At 30.0% G+C, this 20851-nt stretch overlaps 3 protein-coding genes across 4 annotated transcripts; 1 reads left to right on the top strand and 2 right to left on the bottom strand.

Moving 5' to 3' along the window:
• Window positions 1–1114: 1114 nt before the first annotated feature.
• Window positions 1115–5869, bottom strand: LOC123924695 (tRNA dimethylallyltransferase 2-like). 2 transcript variants are annotated; one of them, XM_045977651.1, is made up of 9 exons: window positions 5495–5869; window positions 5076–5144; window positions 4192–4264; window positions 3988–4109; window positions 3623–3697; window positions 2631–3041; window positions 2140–2215; window positions 1912–2063; window positions 1115–1443 (listed from the first exon to the last, which is right to left on the bottom strand). In XM_045977651.1, the coding sequence occupies exons 1-9, from the start codon at window positions 5783–5785 to the stop codon at window positions 1291–1293; spliced, it is 1422 nt and encodes a 473-aa protein (XP_045833607.1). In that variant the 5' UTR covers window positions 5786–5869; the 3' UTR covers window positions 1115–1290. The 2 variants fall into 2 exon arrangements, 1 of the variants encoding a protein (XP_045833607.1); XR_006814819.1 differs by having other exon boundaries at window positions 1307–1443; window positions 1912–2059.
• A 4245-nt stretch (window positions 5870–10114) lies between these two features.
• LOC123922174 lies at window positions 10115–10516 on the bottom strand. Its single transcript, XM_045974919.1, has one exon. The coding sequence runs from the start codon at window positions 10514–10516 to the stop codon at window positions 10115–10117; it is 402 nt and encodes a 133-aa protein (XP_045830875.1).
• A 2652-nt stretch (window positions 10517–13168) lies between these two features.
• LOC123922173 (peroxisomal and mitochondrial division factor 1-like) lies at window positions 13169–19362 on the top strand. Its single transcript, XM_045974918.1, has 3 exons — window positions 13169–13798; window positions 19178–19255; window positions 19354–19362. Exons 1-3 carry the CDS (start codon window positions 13169–13171, stop codon window positions 19360–19362), a joined length of 717 nt encoding a protein of 238 aa, XP_045830874.1.
• Window positions 19363–20851: the final 1489 nt, after the last annotated feature.

Genomic DNA, 20851 nt, shown 5'->3' with positions numbered 1-20851 from the left:
ATCAACCATTACATGCTAATAATGCAATTTAAAGGATCTTTACACCAATCTGAAAAAACACAAGAAGACTTACTAGCTATTTTACCTATAAACCAAAACCATGAAATATAAATAATCTTGTCTTCTAAGGCTTTCCAATTAATAGCTTCTCCTCTAAAAACCACATTGTTACGCGCACGCCATATACACCAAGTGGTGGCCAACCAAATAACGTGACGAGCTTTTTCATATTTCTTATTTTTCAATAAAGCTCCAAAAGAGTCCTTTATGTTATTAATCTCAACATAAGTTGGTCCTTTTTATTAAATTTTAAGTTAATTTTTCTAATGTTTTGTTAAATTTTGATTTAATTTCTTCTAAAACTTTCACATAGGACTCTCCTAAGTGGTCCGCGTACACAAATTCATTAGATACGTCGACGATTTAAACAAAAAATGACTAAAAGACCAACTTGAAACCTTTCAAACGTAATAGACCAAATTAAAACCTAAAATAAAAACCAAATATGCAATTAACGACCTTCAACAATAGTTATATAATTCTGGTTGAAAAGGCATGATGCACCTTGTGATTAAATCCAGTTTTCAACTGTTGGATACCAAAAAAACAAATTAATTTCAAATAAAAAACAAGAAATATATATTGGAGTGCCACCAAAATCAAGTTTATCTTAAAAAACAGCTACTGGCAATTTTATGACTTTAATAATATATGCTGAAATATTGAAGCTGTGTTTAAACTTTTCAAATAAGTTATTTTAAAATTGTATGAAAATTTGATATTTTATTTTATTTTTTCAGAAATTTCATGTGAAGCACTACTAAACCAAATTCGAAAATTCATATTAAACCATTTTTTTTAGGATCATATTAAACCAATTTGAGCCAAACTATCAGAACATGTGTATTATGCAGTAATTTTGAGCAGGTTCTGATTTATTTGATTGTTCTCAAATAGATATTTAGGCCATAAAAATCAAACTTGGTAAATTTGCATTCAACAATAAGTTCAAGATTATGTTTACAAGATATCTTATTCAATTTAGATTAGATTTATTTTTTAAATGTTCATGTATCTAAAAGATTTAAATAAATTAAAGAACAGAGCAACAATAAAGTGAAAATGAAATTCTTTCAAAAATCTAAATTAATATTGCAACCGAGTTCATAAATAACATTCAGAAAACAAAGATTTTTCTATTTTCCTACTCCCCCTCAATCTAATTATGTTTCTATATCATCAAAAGTTACAAAAAGGATGATATATAATCTAAAATATCTAGAAGAACGGCTATGCTCGATTCTCAGAAGATTCATGAGTATGTTCCACAAAACTAAGACCTTTTGCCTTGCTCTTGAGACTAGAAATACGTTTACGGTGCCCACGCCCACGTATGTGTTGTTCCCATTCATGTAACCCTCTCAGAACCCGGTCATTGCAGGCCTGTTAACAGAAAGGTCATAAGAAATGGAATATGTGTTGCAACAAGATCCTACGGATGCTCAAAAATGATTATTCCACGTTACTCTTTCACTCATATCTATACAAGTGCCAAAATCAGTGTGTCCGCCCAGATAATGAGGTCAAGTCAACTGTAATAAATGATATGAAGATTGAAGACATAGCTAAATGGATCTGTAACATTGTTCTGCTAGTACCGCACACATGGCAAGTTTTGTGCATCACTTTAAAAGTTAAACTTTAGTCTGGTAGTTTAAAAAACTGCTTCGCTTTACAGTTTTCTAAATTGCAATTTGTGGTAATGATTAATGAATAACAGCAAGACCTCACAAGCATTATAAAAGAAGTGTGATTCGTGGATGGTTGGTCAGTAAGCAAAATAATGTCTTTTCTTTCTGAAACAGAAGGGGCAAATGCCCCATGCCAGGTGGAATCTAAAACATAGCATACCTTGCATGTGTATTGAGTCCAGAGGTCCCTTTGGATTATTTTCGTCCGATTGCCATTTGACGACGACAAGCTACGATTCTCACTTAGGAAAGATGACACTATCTTCGTGGCAGATTCAACCACTTGGCTATTCCATACATCATTTGATCTGCCTAGAACATAAAATATCAAGATCAATAGATAATTCAAACCAAACAATAAACACAGAAACAAGATTGAGGAGCTTACTCAATATTGATTCTGTGGAATCAACATAGTGTATGTCCCAACCAAACAATGTTTGAAGTCGAGTGAACATCCTCTTCTGTCATGAACAAAGCTTCCATATCAATCTTACAGTCAACTCAATATAGAAGGGTTTAGCAACAACATACTATGATTGCAGACAAGAGAGCAAAATTTTAGACATAACCAAAGAAAACTTATAGTAATCCTAAAATTGGCAGGCTGAGTCGTATAGAGTCTATAGACACAAACAAAATTCCCAACAGTGCAAACTTCCATGAAAAATAAATGTCCTTCAGAAAGAACAGAATATATTTCAAACTTAATCAGAATTCAAATGGAGTATCTTGAGTCATTTTCTATTATATGTGGTCAGATTATCAGAAAAATAACTCATTTTCAGTTTCCTTACATATCTGACCAAAAGTAATGTTCTGCAGTAATGCTTGTTTCAGAAAGCCATAGAGCAAATGACATTATTTTTATGGTTTTACCTGACGGCGGACAAGTCTCCTGGTATTAACCTTTACTTTCTCAATTGCTTCTTCCAAAAGAGTTGTGGATTTAGTATCAGAGGAAGATCTCAACCACACCAGCAAATTGCCATGAAACAATGGCTCACTATTTTCTAAGTTTGATCTGTCAATTAATTCCACCTCTTTCTGATTTATGTTTTTGAAAACACTAGTCCGTAGAAGATCCTCAAATTCACGGACACCAATGGCCTGTCGCAAACCTCTGGTATAATCTGCATTCATACTATAAATGTCATAGACTTCATTGAGTAACCCTGCATCCATCATATCATCTACCCTCTGCTCTACATATCTGTCCAGTACCGGGAGAGATGCGTCCACACTTATAAAACAACAATCATATCTTAAGTCATCAGCTTGACCCCACTTCTGCCCTGCCCAAGCAAGACCAATATTATTCAAAAGAAAAGAAGAAAAATTTAACTGACATTATCGTGATTGGTACAAACTTAATATTTTCTGAAGTATTATTGATTCCAGGGGACATGACATTCCTATTTCTTCATTTTTATTCCTTCCAGTCTCGAAGTAGTGGTCTAAAATATAAGCAAATGTTAACTACTTCTACCATATTTAAGACTATTATTCCTAAATTGCTCTTCAATTAGTTTAGATTGTGTTTCCAATGACTCTTTTATTCTCATAGACAAGTTCACATTAGGGGAAATTTGAAAAGTACGATTAAGTTTTTGATTATTTTGAGAAGATTATACGAGACCGGAGTGAGTATTACATAACTTCAATTCCCACCACTTCCTCCCAGCATTTGAATTTAAAATATTATTTCTACAAATGTTACATTTACCAAACAAGTTTTTGAATTTTCCACAGAATGGTATTTCCCAATAAAATCATTCTAACTATACAGCTTGAAAAAAACCATGCCTTAGGGAAAAGAGATTATATTGAATTTGCAATTAGTCAATGAATGTTAAATAAGATTAACAAACCTCTGCTGCCTGTCCTTGAAAAACTTTGCTGGGAAGAACACCAGTTCGAGAGTACAAACTAATGTATTGATTTATCTAAAATAAAAAATGAATAGCACATGTAAATATGTCATCCCAATCAAGAAATTTAAGAAATTCAAATAAATTTAAAACCTCTCCTCCGTAATTAATTGAAGGTGCATAATGCTTCTAATACATGTATATTGTATTGTATGCCCAAAACTTGAAAAAAATCCCTTAAAATCATAACAATTACAATTTTATATATGCATAAAATGAAATTGATGTGTATAAACTCTTGTTTACATTCGATGGCCATTTGTATATATCTTAAGAAGAATAAATAATGAAATTACGCATCAGACCTTTCTATGGTTATTTGGATGGATTCTATTCGCTGCAACTGGATCAATATCTTTAAGAAAATCGTAACTGTTGCTTGAACTGTCATTTTCAGAACACACATCATTATCATACCCTGTGATACCTACAAAATTACAAATATAATAGAAGCTAAGTATACACTAATTGAACTGGAAAAAAATTTAGAGAACCGAATAGCAGTTTACCAGGTGAGTCACCCAAATAGCTTTCGTTCAAATCATCTGTTGAATCATCTAACAGAAACGAACTCACAAGAGCCTGAAGGGCATAACAGGAAGAAATGTCAGTTTATAAAAAATAAAATGTGGAACCACCTTAAAATAAATCTAAATAGAGTAAGAATAGATTGTCACATAAGGATGAGAAAAATGGATGAGAAAATACATTCATGTGCAAGATAGTGGAAATAATAAACTTTAACAACTACGCACAGAAAAAGTTTAACACATTCATCCAATAATATCACACCGTGATCTCACTTTGTTATATTAGTTACTAAAACATTTCAAAATATATATCAACAACTTCTATACATCACATGTAAAACTTTTTTACACATGCATCCAATCAAATCATTCAATGATGCTACTGTGTTATGTTAATTCCTAAAACATCTACACAAAAATCTACATAGTGAAATGTGACTGGATGCATATGTAAAAAGTTTTACACCGTCGATCAATCATAATTGTTAGATCATTAATCACGTTTGACTTTAATCATAACCGCTTGTAAAGTCACAATATGATTTGTTATGAAATGCAAACAGTGTAAAATGTTGTACACCGACAAAACATTGTAAATCTTCAGAATTAAGCTCTCAATATTTGTTTGGTGTTAACTCTCAGATCCCCAGAGAAAGAGATCTGAAATTGTTCCACACAGAAATTAAACTCGGGTTCCCCTAAACAATTCGTTCTTCGGTGAAGCTCATTAACCACTTGATCCCAGTCACTCTCAATATACATGATATAAAACTTTTTTTACACTCCGAGTCCATAGTCAATAAACTCAAGTATTAAAATGAATTGAGAAAAATTATATGTATATAGTAATTACCGATTAGTACCTGTATATAGTAATTAGTACCACCAACAATAACAGGTAAGTTGTTCCTAGACAATATGTCATCAATGATCTGAAAAACAACGAAAACAAATATTAAGTTCATGTCTAGATAAACAGCTTATTTTGCAGCTTAATATGCTATTTCAACAATGCAAGATAAAATCAAAGTCAAATTGCTTAATCCATATGTTGTTTTCATAAGCTATCACATAGAGCTTAAGGAAATAAGTTGAAACAGCTTATCAACAACATGTCATAAGTTGTTCTCATGAATTCTCGAACAATGTCACAAGTGTTTATGCCGTGTCCCCGTAGATAAACTCGAATAAGTCAATCCAAATAAACGTGAGTTAATGAACCAACAATAAAACTAAAAGGAAACTTAATTCTTCAATCAGTATTGAAAATTTTAGAACTTACGGGGATAGCAGAATCACGAAAAGCTTTGGCAGTGAATTCAAAATTAGGGTTTACAGTACCCAATAGATGATGCGGCACTCCGTTTTGTTCAGAGAAGGGGAGTTTATTGGTGAGAATATCGAGGCCACTGTAGACTTGCATGGAATCGGCGTTGATTACTTCGATTGGAAAGTGTGAGGCCAAATCAACGGCTAGCTTTGATTTTCCGGAACCGGTTGGGCCTGTTATAACCACCACTTTTGGTCGTTGTTCATGGCTAGGGTTTTCAGTTACGGTGTTCTCCGTCGTCATTGCGTCACTCTCTTTTGCTCGTGTTTTCTCGGACTTTATACACGTAACAGTGTTATCTCTTGGTTTTTTTCTAGATTCTCAATCTCAAGTGCGTTTTCTACACTCTGACCAAAATGTCCCTGTTTTATATTTTTGTTCCACTATTTTTATTTTGTGCTCTCTGTGTGATCTGATTTTTTTTATTATGATATTGGTTCAACCACCGTTAGTAATGACTAACTCCGTCGATATTCTATGGGACACATAAGGTGGGTAGACAACTAAAGAGAAAGTTGTTATTCAGTCGTTGTTGCGGGGTAACATAGTTATAATGGGAAGGGAGAAGTATAGTTTTAAACTGTGGTTCGTATCTACAATTGCGGTTGCAATATTATTGCAGATGCGGTAGCCTTGACAATAGCATCACACCATATGATTTTGGCCATGTTCGTTAAAATATTTTCTACATTCATATGCATCTTCATCTTTCTTCCTATTCCTTTAATGATTTTGCTAATACAATTTTTTTTCCTCGCAACAACTTTTAAGGTTCAAGGTACATTCCTACATCTTCATCTTTATTCCTTTTTTTTTATTCTTTTTTATTTTTTCGACAGTACTACTTTTTTGTTTCCGAAACATTGTTGAAGGTTCAAGGTTCATTCCTCCTTCTTCATCTTCTTTAAATGTTTTCGGTTCGTTTTTTTCCTTCTAATGTGTTATAGTTCCTCCACTTTACTATTAGTAGGAAACACAAATAATCATTATATATGTTCATGAGATCCAGGTTTGATACAAATCCAAGTTTTTTTTTCTCTATTAAACTCTCTGCTTTGAAGATATACATGTCAACAAATATTATACTTCGTGTTTAACATTTTGTACTATTTTAGATGCCTTTTTTTATATAAATATCATACATGTCTTATTACATAGACTTTCTTTTGTGTTTTAACTAAAACGAAAATATTTGCCATTTTTGCTCACTGTTTTTAAAATTGAAGATTTTTCATCAATATTCCAATCACAACGAGTTGCAATAATCACCGTAACATCCCAATTTTTAGGATTATTTTCGTTATTACTTTTTGTTTAAAATTAATTGATTATGTGGCGTGTTTATGTGTGTTTAAGTGTTTCTTATTTGTTAATTATAATAAGTTTGAGGGTGAGGTGTTGGTCCATTTAGGGTATTTAGTTAGGCTCAATCAAGTCAATGTGGATAAAAGTATGATTATCATAAAGTGGAAAACCTAGTTTTATCTAGGCTTAATTGTACATTTGGTATCTTATGTTTATTTTTGACATCTTTTGAAAACAACATATTCAGTCTCATTTACTCCATATCTTTTGACATCTTGAAACAAATTGCACATAGTTCAAGGATTTTTTATAATACCAAAATTATGTATAATTGGTTTAAGTTCTTTATTAAAAGTTACATCTATAATCCACTTGAATTAGTCTACCGATTTTGTCTTGGAATATTGAATATAAATCATAGATAGTTGTCCAATCGACTATCTAAACTCTAATCCACATCACCCACTTAAACCAATCAAAATCTTTCATTTAGCCACGTCACCCACTTACATTCATTTAATGTGTGGTACTAATTATTATAATTATTATTATTATTATTATTGTTGTTTTGGGTTACTATTCATTTTAATTTTTTTTGTTCAATTTATTATTTTGGGTACAAAATAGTTAATACTTTTACTGATAATCTTTTGTCCAATCTTTGTGTATATAGGGAGTTGGTCGATTGTCATGACTATTTACTGATAATTTTGGTATGCAAATTCATTGTCACGTTCTTTTGGTTGATCCAAATAAAATTCAATTTGAATTGTTAGTAAAAAAATAGATAAAATACAATTTACTGATGGTTTACATGCTTTGCGTGATTTTTATCATTTTCGATTTTGAGTACGAGTTAAGTTGGTTTATCTTTGTCCCAATATGTTTCAAATTAATATAAATGATAGATTCGATAATGAAGTAGTTTATCCAACTCAGAATCCTCCAATGAGATTTATAATACAAAAAAACTTATTATGTTTCAACATCAATTTTCCCATTTAGGTAATTTTTATTGTTATTATTATTATTTTGATAATACCTATTGTTTCGATTTTAAAATTATTACCTATACAAATAATTTTTTGATGTTACAGTATAAAACAGAGCATAAGACCCGTGCATCTAGTCCCACAAGTGTACGATGCACTTAAACCAATCAAATTATTCATTTACATCACTTTTTGCAATCAAATTATGTTCCTCCTGTGTACCAAAATGATGTACGATGTCTAAGGAAATAAACAAATTATGTTCCTGGTTAATTATCCTGTGTACCCGTGTATCACAACTAAATGAAATTATGTTCCTCCTGTCTAGAGGTCACCGTCCATTACTTACATAGAATTGATTTTTAGTCCCTCAACTATTTGGATATTTTTTAGAGTTTAACGGAGATATACTAACCGTGCAAAATAATTTTCATGAGAAAAATTACGAGGCACAATTCCATGTGAGAGTTAGAGATCAAACATCTACCACATGTTTAAGGGATCGAAATCTCTTGCCATTAGAATACCAAAAATAAATCTCTTGCCATTAAGGTCAATTTATTATTGGTATTTAAATTTAACTAGTCCCACACCGCGTGTTATGCGGTATTTTATATTATAATGTTGAAAAATCATTCGTATAAATTGAAACAATAAGTATTATGAAAATTATAATAATAACATCAACAACAACAAAATAATAATAATAAAAAGTGATGTAAATATAAGATAGATATTAAAGATGTGTTTATACATTTCGAAAAGATTACAATGAATCCTATTGCATCTACCAAAATAAGTTGGTAATATTGTCATGTCATTATGAAAACGATTTGTGGTCATACTCATACAATGTGGTTAGATTAGTGATTGCACAGCTATCTAGGAATTATATATATAGATAGATGTTTATACATTTAAAAAACTTATTTATACATCACATTTGAAGTTACTTTGGTATCTTCTTCATTAACATTGATTAGCAATATCTTTAACTCATTCTTCAAAATAACTATGATAATGACAACATATAATTGACCATGGAAAACAACCGATGTTGAAGCATAAGTTTTTATTTATATTATAAATCTCATTGGAGGATTCTGAGTTGAATAAACTACTTCATTATCTCTTACCAAAAAACTACTGTATTATAGAATTTGACATTTATATTAATTTCAAACTTATTGGAGCAACGATAAAAGCAACTTAACTCATACTCAAATATCGAATATGATAAAAATCATATAGGGCATAACAACCATTAGTAAATTTTAGTTTATCTATTTTTTTTTACTAACATTAGAAAGTAGTTCTGATAATCGACCAACTCATTATGTGTCTGTTTGGTAAAAATGAGCTATAAGCTAGCTGATAGCTGATAAGCTAGCTGATAGCTGAAAAGCTAGCTTATAGCTGATAGCTGAAAAGCTAGCTTATTGAAATTAAAGTGTTTGGTAAAATTAGTTTTTAAAGTGGTTATTAAATATAAAATTACATAATTGATAGTGGGTAGTTTATTTTTTAGAGTGGGTAGTTATTAAATTAAAGGGTAAAAATGGAATAAAGTGTAAAAAGCTATAAGCTATAAGCTCAAATGCTACTTGAAATAGCATCTGAAAAAAAGCTATAAGCTAGTACAAAAAGCTTGTTACCAAACATCTCTAATTTTTTGAAACAAGCTTATAAGCTCATATAATAAGCTATAAGCTAGCTTATTTGTGTTACCAAACAGGACAAAAGATTATTAGCAAAAACATTAACTTTTTTGAAAAAATACAATAAAATACACAAAATAATAAAATGAATAAAAAAAATTAAAATGAATAATAACTCAAAACAACAACAACAACAATAATAATAATAATAATAATAATAATAATAATAATAATAATAATAATAATTATTATTATTATTATTATTATTATTATTATTATTATTATTATTATTATTATAATTAGTACCCCACATTAAATGGATGTAAGTGGATAATGTGGCTAAATGAAAGGTTTTCATTGGTTTGTGGATTAGGTTTTAGATAAGCAATTCCACAACTATCTAGGATTTATATAAATCCTAGATAGTTCTCCTACTACTCCTCTAAACCCTAATCCATTTAAACCAATGAAATTTTTTCATTTAGTCATGTGAGCCACTTAAAATGCCACATCATTTATCCTTACATTATTGTCATCTCTATCTATCCTTTCTTTTCTTTTATTTTTTATTTTTTTTTGATACATCAGAAAATAAAAAGCAAAAAACAGAAAGCAAACTAGGCTCGCAGGCGAGCAACACCTGAAGCATCAGCTATCAAAACATTACTAAGCTGAGGAGGACAACTATGCCAAATCTTTAGGGAGACATCTGAGGTAGCGCCCTTCTTGGCAAACCAATCTGCACACTCGTTGCCTTCTCTAAGAGTATGATGGAAAGCAATAGTCCAATCCATGTTTTGGAATTGTCTAATTTTCTTGATGAGAGGAGCATAACGATGAAGAGGAGAGATATCATGTTCCACCAAACCAATTGCAATTGTAGAATCTGATTCAATAATCACATTGTTGAAACCTCGGTCCATTGCTAAGCAAAGACCGTTGTAAATGGCATGAAGCTCGGCTTGTAAGCTAGTAGCAATCCCAATAAATCCAGAAAATCCGAGTAGCCAATTACCCATACAACCATATTCTTTTATTTTTTATGTTATAAACCTACAACCATATTCTTATTAATGAGTTTTATTATAAAAATTGGAAAGTTTACTCATAATTCTTATTCATGAGACCTTTCATTTGCATAACAGTAGATTTTAATTACACATCACTTTCTCTAATGCAAAATAACTTTTTAGTTCACATATTTATTTGCATTTGCACTAATTAAAGATGATGTGATTCTTAGATATATATTTAGTTCCGTTCTTACACCTAGCCTTTTCATTTTGTATTGCCAACTTTCATGTTTTCATGTTTAGGTAGGACAACTTCTTTTGAAGGAAGGTTAATATAACTTTGTATAGTTTTTATTATTATTCTCAAGAAAAGGTAACTATTTGTAGTACAATTGTTTTATTTTGGGTCTTAATATCTTGAAGATAATTTTACTCATGACTATTTTTCATGTAAATGAGGGGGCTTCTATTTTGTACTTTTGTTGCATCATTATTGTTCGGGAAGTCTATAAAAAATAGTTGCTCATGTAAGTATATGTGTATCTTTAACACTAATATTTTCTAACTTTAATTATTTTTTAATTTCTTTAATCTTATTGTGATATATGACTTTTTTTTTATTTGACTTGAGAGAAGAGAATAGAAGACTTCTATTTTTACTTTTGTTGTATCCTTGCTTATGAAAAATGATTGGTTGTATAAGTATTGCAGTCTTTTTGGTTCGGATAGCTAGGACAATGTTCCTCTAAAGGCTAATATAAAAATAAAAATTCATGTGAATTCTTAACGTATTGTCTTTTATATATATATATGACTTAGGAGAAGAGGATAAACGCTTCTATTTTCACTTTTGTTACATCCTTACTTATGAAAAATGGTAGCTCATGTAAGTATATTTTGTCATCTTTTTAAGTGATTTTAAGATTATTTTATACAAACTTTTGAATAGATTATTTTGAGAGATTTATATAAAGATAATGTGAAGTATTTTCATTTTTATTGTGAGCCGCAATTTTATATCTATTTTACTTTAGTAGTTTTCTTTTATTTGGAAATTGGTTTTTAACACTTTAGTTTATCATTTCTTTATGAAGGAATTTTAATGATTTGGTGGATAAACCGGTGCACATGTCATGTAAAGAAAGGTAAAATTATTTATAAAATTGTTACTATTGTATTTTGTTACTATTGTATTTTCCACGTTATAATATAAAACAATGCATCACACTCGTGCATCGCACGATATTAACTGTACTAATCTTAGTACTAACTATATTAACAAACTTAGCAATATCAATTGTGACTAGCCTTTGAAGAAAAATGTGAAAATTGAAGTTCCCCCGCGAAAAGTAGAGGTTCAGGAATATATTGAATTTCATATTTTTATCAGGGTTTAGCTTTAGTTTATTCCAATATCTTTTTGTCATTTATCCCAATAGTGAAATCTATTTGAAAAATTAAAAATTATTAGAGATTCTAACAATTGAAGGTATAATATTTAAATATTCTTTAACGTTATATATTTATAACTTCATGACTTAAAAAAATGGGGCATTAAAGTTATAATTTGTATAGGACACTCAAATTCTTAGGGACGGCTCTACAACAATGGTATACTAATTGTTGCAAAGAGGGTATGCTTAGTGCTCGGGGGATCGATGAAAAAAATGCGGTTTCCACGTTTGAATTGCATTTTATTTTTCCAATTGGTTACGGTTCAAGTGCATCACATTTTGTTCGATGAACTAACCATATGAGTCCAATCAAAATCCATTGGCACATACGGAGGCACGCATGCATGCAAACACTAAGAAAAAAAAATTGGTGCCCCTAAAATTTTGATGCCCTTGCAGTTGCTCCTCAACACCCTCTGGAACTCCACTGGTATATTTATGAGATTTGTTAACATACACCCACTTAATTTATGGATTGCTATTATATAACCAAAAAGTATTTAAATACACCTTAAGATTATTTGCTAATGCACAGCTTCATAAAAAAAAAAAGGTGTGCATTAACAAATCCCTTATATCAATATTGAAAACTTTACTACAAACAAATTTAATTGTTATAATCTCTCTAATAACTTTTAATTTTCAAATAGATTTTATTATGAAGATCATAAGAGTTTAAGCCTATTTTAAAGTTTATTTATGTTAATTATATAATTTATTTATTTATTTTAACACATGGACGCACACACGCACACACACTTGACACTTGCATGCACACGTTAAGTAAAAAAAAAAAAAAATTGCCCTAAAATTTTCATATAAGGAGCTATTTACTCCAAAACAAAATTGTAGGTCTAAAAAATGTAGTATTAACATTCTTAGAAAAAAAATAAAAACTTAATCAATTCAAATTTAAAGAAAAAATGTGCAAAATCTAAATACTTTGTTCTTCATTTTCCCGGAAAATCCTCCCAAATTTTCTCAAAAATGGTCTTCATGACCTCTCAATTTTCCTGGAATAATTTCCACTCATTCCGACATTCACAATCTACATCATTCCAATCACTTCAATCTCTTTGTTTATTTTATTCAAAAACACAACACAATCACTCTTCAAAATCTTCAATGCAATGATCCAAATCTCTTCAACATTAATTTCCATTTCAATTTCTAAGCATTGTTTTCTCCTGTATAACTCATTGCAATGACAGATTTTACCGGAAAGAATGGAAAGGGATCAAATAAGAAAATAATCGCGGCTCTAGAACGCGAAAAAGGCGAGCTATCAACCGAGAACGCCAAAAAGAACGAAGAGATATCGAAAATGAAAATAGAGATCGAGAAATTACGTAAGGATTTGGACTCAACGATAGAGTTGGAGAAAGAGACAGTGAGGCTTCGGAAAGAAGTGGTGGAATCGAAAGCGGAGACAGAGAAACTAAGGAAGATTCTAGAAGAAAAAGAAAGTAAGCTTGAGGTGATTGAAAAAGAAGGGAAAGAATTGAAACAAGCAAATGTGGAGATGGAAATGAAGGTTAGGGAATTGGAGAGAAAAATTGGAGTTATTGAAATGAAAGAGGTTGAGGAGAATAGTAAGAGTGTTAGGGTTGAGGAAATGATGAAAGAAAAAGTTGATGAGAAAAAAAGAGAGGTTGAGGAATTGGAGAGTGTTTTGATAGGGAAAAAGAATGAGGTTGAGAAATGGATGAAAGAGAATAGGGAATTGGAAGAGAAAATTAGGGTTTTGGAATTTAGTTTGATGAATATGAATGAGAAGGGGTTGGAGAAAAATTGGCCAGTTGTTGCAGCTGGGTCTGCTGGTGGAATTGCATTGGTTGTTGTTTTAATACGTTTTTTCTTTGGAAAAAAGAGATGAAAGAAAGATAGAGAGATTTCAATGGAATGATGAAGATAGAGACGTTTTTGATGTCAGAACTAACCCCGAATTAGATTAGGAATACTGTTTTTTCTTTTTTCCTTTGTATTCAGGAGTTATGAATTTTGTTTTGATTTATGTTATTTGTTTTGTTTTTAGTTGCTAACCTGTTGCATCAAGAGAATTAGTGCATGATTGAATTTAAGGCAAGTTTGATTGAATTAGAAAGCCACCATGATTTTATAAAAACGACTTCTATTTTTTATTTATTAATATGTTTTCTTTCTTCATAGTTTTTGACAAGAACCAAATCAATTCATTTCATTGATAATAACATGTTCTATACAACATCGAAAATGATCATGAATTTGGGAACTAGAATAAGACAGTGACGCCTATGCTATGTGAGCCGCATTGTTTGCTTGTTGCCTAATGAAACTTATCTTAAAGTTTGAATACAAAGAAAGTAAAGCTTTACATGACTTTAAAATATAACCGAAGCAGCAGGTTGTGTATCAACATCGTTCCAAAGTTTATCATTCATTTGCTTCCAAATGATCCACATAGTCATTCAAACATATACAAATTCTTTTGGGACAATAATTCTAACATTTGGAAAAATAGAGACACAAAACCATCCGCAATTTCCAGTTTATCGCTTATGAAATGCCACTTCCTCGCTTCAGCCCATAACTCGTCAACCTTATTACAACCAAAAGAGATATGCCAATCATTTTCGAAAGAACCCACATAGGGACAAGTCGATCTGTGCATTGGACTCCGACTCTAGTTATTAGTCTTTCCCTTGTAGGTAGACAAACAACCTCTCGCCGCTAGCCACAAAAACACTTTCACTTTTTGTGAAATTTTCATATATGTTTCCAACCCATATGGCTTGGAATTTAATCTAAAAGTCTTGTAATTATATTTTATCCAAGGATCCTTCCACACCCTATATGACAACAAAATCCGGATTATGATCCAAATTCACATCAATAAAACTCCTTCTTGAAAAATATCTAGCTTTAAAAAAATATTCTTTATGGTGCAACATAGTAACATTGTTTTTTACTGTGCAACATAGTAACATAGTTACATTTAGGTCAATTCTTTAATCAATAATCGTTTATTTTTATTTAGCTAAACAAAGTATAATATATAATTATTTAAAGCAATGATGATGAAGAAAATACTAATGTAACTTCAAATGTGGTGTATAGAGAAGTTTTTCAAAATGTATAAACACATATTTTATATCAATATATTATATTTAGATTATAATAATAATAATTATTATTATTATTTTTATTGTTGTTTTTATTATTTTCATAATACTTATTGTTTTAACTTATACAAATAATTTTTCCACGTTATAATATAAAATAGCGCATAACACCCGTGCATCGCATGCACGGGTGTTATGCGCTATTTTATATTATAATGTTGAAAAATCATTCGCATAAATTGAAACAATAAGTATTATGAAAATTATAATAATAACATCAAAAACAACAAAATAATAATAATAAAAAAAAGTGATGTAAATATAAGATAGATATTAAAGATGTGTTTATACATTTCGAAAAGATTACAATGGATCATATTGCATCTACCAAAATAAGTTGGTAATCCATAAATTGTCATGTCACTATGAAAACGGTTTGTGGTCATACTCATACAATGTGGTTAGATTAGTGATTGCACAACTATCTAGGAATTATATATATATATATATATATATATATATATATATATATATATATATATATATATAGATGTTTATATATTTAAAAAACTTATTTATACATCACATTTGAAGTTACTTTGGTATCTTCTTCATTAACATTGATTAGCAATATCTTTAACTCATTCTTCAAAATAACTATGGTAATGACAACATATAATTGACCATGGAATTAATTATTTCTTGACCATGACAATATTTACATTAAATAGGGGGTTTTAATCACAAATTCTTTTCAAATAAGTTGTCAAGTGCCCAAAATTTATAATGCTTTTTAACTCAAATTGGACACTTATCAGATATAAAATTGCCATTGCGGCTCACAATAAAAATGAAAATACTTCACATTATCTTTATATGAATCTCTCAAAATAATCTATTCAAAAGTTTGTATAAAATAATCTTAAAATCACTTAAAAAGATGACAAAATATACTTACATGAGCTACCATTTTTCATAAGTAATGATGTAACAAAAGTGAAAATAGTAGCGTTTATCCTCTTCTCCTAAGTCATATATATATATATATATATATATATATATATATATATATATATATATATATATATATATATATATATATATATAAGACAATACGTTAAGAATTCACATGAATTTTTATTTTTATATTAGCCTTTAGAGGAACATTGTCCTAGCTACCCGAACCAAAAAGACTGCAATACTTATACGACCAATCATTTTTCATAAGCAAGGATACAACAAAAGTGAAAATAGAAGTCTCCTATTCTCTTCTCTCAAGTCAAATAAAAAAAAGTCATATATCACAATAAGATTAAAGAAATTAAAAAATAATTAAAGTTAGAAAATATTAGTGTTAAAGATACACATATACTTACATGAGCAACTATTTTTTATAGATTTCCCGAACAATAATGATGCAACAAAAGTACAAAATAGAAGCCCCCTCATTTACATGAAAAATAGTCATGAGTAAAATTATCTTCAAGATATTAAGACCCAAAATAAAACAATTGTACTACAAATAGTTACCTTTTGTTGAGAATAATAATAAAAACTATACAAAGTTATATTAACCTTCCTTCAAAAGAAGTTGTCCTACCTAAACATGAAAACATGAAAGTTGGCGATACAAAATGAAAAGGCTAGGTGTAAGAATGGAAGTAAATATATATGGAAGAATCACATCACTTGGTCTTTAGTTAGTGCAAATGCAAATAAATATGTGAACTAAAAAGTTATTTTGCATTAAAGAAAGTGATGTGTAATTAAAATCTACTGTTATGCAAATGAAAGGTCTCATGAATAAGAATTATGAGTAAACTTTCCAATTTTTATAATAAACTCATTTATAAGAATATGGTTGTAGGTTTATAAAATAAAAAATAAAAGAAAAGAAAGGATAGATAGAGATGACAATAATGTAAGGATAAGTGATGTGGCATTTTAAGTGGCTCACATGGCTAAATGAAAAAAATTCATTGGTTTAAATGGATTAGGGTTTAGAGGAGTAGTAGGAGAACTATTTAGGATTTATATGGATTAGGGTTTAGAGGAGTAGTAGGAGAACTATTTAGGATTTATATATATAGATTTGGTATCTTATGTTTATTTTTGACATCTTTTGAAAACAACATATTCATCTCATTTACTCCATATCTTTTGACATCTTGAAACAAATTGCACATAGTTCAAGGATTTTTTATAATACCAAAATTATGTATAATTGGTTTAAGTTCTTTATTAAAAGTTACATCTATAATCCACTTGAATTAGTCTACCGATTTTGTCTTGGAATCTTGAAGTGTGATTCTATCATGGTTTTAAGTTTGATTATCTCATATACCAATTACGGTGGATTAGTCCATATACAATAGGACAAAAAAAACTCTGCCTTTTTAAGTTTGAAAGTTTAGTTTATATGGATGTCTAGTAGTTTTGTAGCTACCACCATTGGTAGCCACATCCAAGTTTTCAAATGCATAAACTCTGCCCTCTTTGACATCATTATGAAACTTGTAAAGAAGAGTTTTTTTTATGGAACAATGAACTCTTTTACCCTGCAATTATTTTAGACAAATCAAAATTGGATATAAAAAACATCTCACTTAACAAAATCTATCTGTAAATACAAAAGTGATGGTTTGTTACAAAAAATAGGACTTAGATAAACATGACTTAAAAATTTCACTTAACAATTCACCAAAATAAAAAAATCCAGTTAATAAAATATATATCTAAATACGAAATGATGTTTGTTACAACAAAATAAAAATAGAACTTAGATAAACGTGACTTAAAAATTTCACTTAACAATTCACCAAGAAAAAAAACCTCACTTAACAAAATATGAATATAAATACGAAAGTGACTTTGTTACAACAAAAAATAGGAGAAGGGTATAAACTTCAGAGTCCATCAAAATCATTTCAACACCCTTATCTGTGATTTCTCTATTTTTTTTTTCTTTATTTAAAAAATATTGTTGAGAGAAAATAATTTTGGACATTTAACTTTTTTTTTAATAAAAAAATACTAAAATATAATCTAAATTCATGTGAAAAGAGGCGTAATGGGGATACCCGAAACCCGATGGGGATACCCGATCCCCGTTGGGTATGGGTTTGGGGTTATCATTTTTATCCCCGCTCGAATTTGGGATGGGTTTGGGGAAACCCGAACTTTATGGGTTTGGGTTTGGGGAGGGCAAAACCCGTCCCCGCCCCGCCCCATTGCCATGCCTAGATAAGGGTATAACATTGTTGTTAAAGTCTTTCACAACCCACAATCTAATCATTTTTCCTTTGATGTTCCAAGAAGATTTTGAAGAGTTAACATCGGAAATTTTGTCAAAGGTTTTAGAAAGTGTTGACAAAGTCATTTTGAAAAGTGGAAGAAGATGTTAGATTGTGGTGTGAGTAGTTCTTCAACACAACCCCTTATTTATAGACAGTACATATTATGGTTTGAAATATAAAATTGAGATTAATCAAACTTACCTAGATATAAAAAATTGAAGAATCTTAGTCAGTTGCTCATCCATGGCTGCAAAGGGAAATCTCAGAGATGGTGAGGAAATCAAATTTAAATTTGAGAAAAAATGAGAACAAAGGGTAATGAAATCATGTCTGTTAAGATGCTTTGAGATTCAATTTTTGAAATTTAGGGATGGTAATATAAGATGCTTGAAGCTTTGAATTTAATTTTGGTGAAAGAAGAGCTAGCTATGCGCTGCTATGGTTTGGGGTTGAGAGAGACATATGAAGTGTTGCCTTTGTTTGTATCTAGTATGCTTGACTTTGGCTTTATAGGTGGAAGAATACGCGTGCGTGAGTTTGGTGGATGAATATTTTTATCTTTTGACTTCTTTGTTTGTTTTGGCATATTGTTTGGATCGGGTTATTTTTGTATTTGGGCCTTGTTGAAGTTGGGCCAACATAGAACACATCTTGCATTGATTCTTGTAGAAGCCACATGTTGTTCGATAATTGTGGCAAAGTTTTTGGAATTTAGTGAAAGACATCTTTGATGTAGTTGTGTATAAAATCGACACGTGGAAAAATCTACCCTATACAAATGTTTAATATTAAGATTAAGATTTTATGTTCACTAAGCTTTTGTTATCAAGCCAACAATGCATTGTTGCAACAGTTCTTGTTCCTGCAAGAGTATTTGCACTTCTAATTCCAAAGGTTTGTCAATTAAGTTATTCAATCTCAAAATGAGATTTATTTTTTAATGTATAGTAGTTTTGTTTTCTCATCTATTTTTCTTTGATTTCTTTTTGTAGGTTCAATGAATATTAAGTCTTTGTCTCTGGAACAAAAAAGATAGATTAATAGGTTTGATGATGATCTTAAAAAACCTTTGTTACACATTCAAGACGATGTTGAAACTACACCTAGTACTAGTACACTTAACGATGTAATTCAACAAACATACCTAAATACATATTAATCTTTTGAATTATATTCACTATGCTCTCCAATTTTAGAATGTGACTTACTCACTGAAGAATATCATTTTCTCATAAATACTGTTTCATATTGTATCATATCTAATTTAAGACTCTTAACACACACACACACACATACAGTCGTGTCTAGAATGTACAGCAAAACAACAGTTAACATTAGCTTAAAAATATCAGTCAGCTTTCAGCTCATGCATGGAGTTTAGGATCATATCTGTAACATCTATTATGTAAGCTCTCTTTTGGACCTATTTATCTCAAGATCTTGGCATGAAACTTCTCAAACTATTCTTCTTCACTTCTATCATACATGCAACAACAACAACAAATTTAATCTTTGGATCTCAACCTTTCATGTTTCAAAAAAATGTATTTAGTGTAAGTTATTGACATATTTGCACTTTTTATGAATAAGACTTATTTGAATGTCTCATTCGTTTTCTCTTGCTCATTTTTCATTTTTAGATCCAAATTGTTTTCGTGGTCCCATTTTCAACCCCTCTTCTTTTATATTTTCTAGATGTGTTTATTTATTTTTTATTGATATAAAAAAAAGCGTATGAAAAAATACATTTAATGCTAACTTTTTTAACTTTGTCTAGTTGTGATCGGAAGAAAGTTTCTGTTAAAAGATAACACATTCATGTATAAATCTGCTATATGGTAATGAATCTAAAGAAGAAAAAAAATGGTAGTATGATAAAGATGGTTGGAAGGAAAAAAAAATGAAGAAATCAAATAAGTAAAGAAAATTTGTTTTTTATTTATTATTTAATTAGATGCGTAAGTGTAGAAAAACTAACATGAAAAAGAAAATAATGAATAAATTCATTTATATTTGTTGTTCTTCTTTTATACTGTTATTCATTCTTTATTCTTCAATTAAACTGATAAATGACCAAAGTGTTACAAATAAATAAAATAAAGGATATCTGGTATAATTTTGCCTAAATAGAAACATAAGGCACAATCCCATAATAAAATATATAACCCTAAATTGATGCTTTATGTTGAGAGGAGAAAAGTTGTCGCAATGTTTTCTTTCATCTTCATTCCTTCATTTTGTATTCTCCGGTCAGGGTTGTGCACTATGTTACTAATACATCATTTTTGCTTATCTATTTCTTTATGAGTAATGCTAAGGTCACAAACACACTCTTTTAACAAACGCATATACTATGAAGGCACGTCACCCTCAAATTTTGTATGCTTTTACCTGCTTACCGGTTCAACAAGTTGTAAAACAACACAACTATGAATCCGGATCCTTAGCAGCCAGCTTGTTTGCTGCCTCCACTGCTGCAGTATTCTTATA

Source organism: Trifolium pratense, linkage group LG4 (genome assembly GCF_020283565.1).
Source record: "Trifolium pratense cultivar HEN17-A07 linkage group LG4, ARS_RC_1.1, whole genome shotgun sequence".
Taxonomy (NCBI): domain Eukaryota; kingdom Viridiplantae; phylum Streptophyta; class Magnoliopsida; order Fabales; family Fabaceae; genus Trifolium; species Trifolium pratense.
Note: the sequence above shows the minus strand (reverse complement) of the source record. Positions and strands in the feature narration are given on the sequence as shown.

Excerpts from the sequence above, each read along its gene's own strand:
- LOC123922174 (XM_045974919.1), bottom strand. The coding sequence starts at position 10,516 with ATGGGTAATTGGCTACTCGGATTTTCTGGATTTATTGGGATTGCTACT.
- LOC123922173 (XM_045974918.1), top strand. The coding sequence starts at position 13,169 with ATGACAGATTTTACCGGAAAGAATGGAAAGGGATCAAATAAGAAAATA. Across the intron at positions 13,799-19,177 it reads CTGCTGGTGGAATTGCATTG|CTTTTGTTATCAAGCCAACA; the intron begins GTTGTTGTTTTA and ends ATGTTCACTAAG.
- LOC123924695 (XM_045977651.1), bottom strand. The coding sequence starts at position 5,785 with ATGACGACGGAGAACACCGTAACTGAAAACCCTAGCCATGAACAACGA. Across the intron at positions 3,698-3,987 it reads ATCCAAATAACCATAGAAAG|ATAAATCAATACATTAGTTT; the intron begins GTCTGATGCGTA and ends TTTTTATTTTAG. Across the intron at positions 1,444-1,911 it reads GGACTCAATACACATGCAAG|GCCTGCAATGACCGGGTTCT; the intron begins GTATGCTATGTT and ends TTCTGTTAACAG.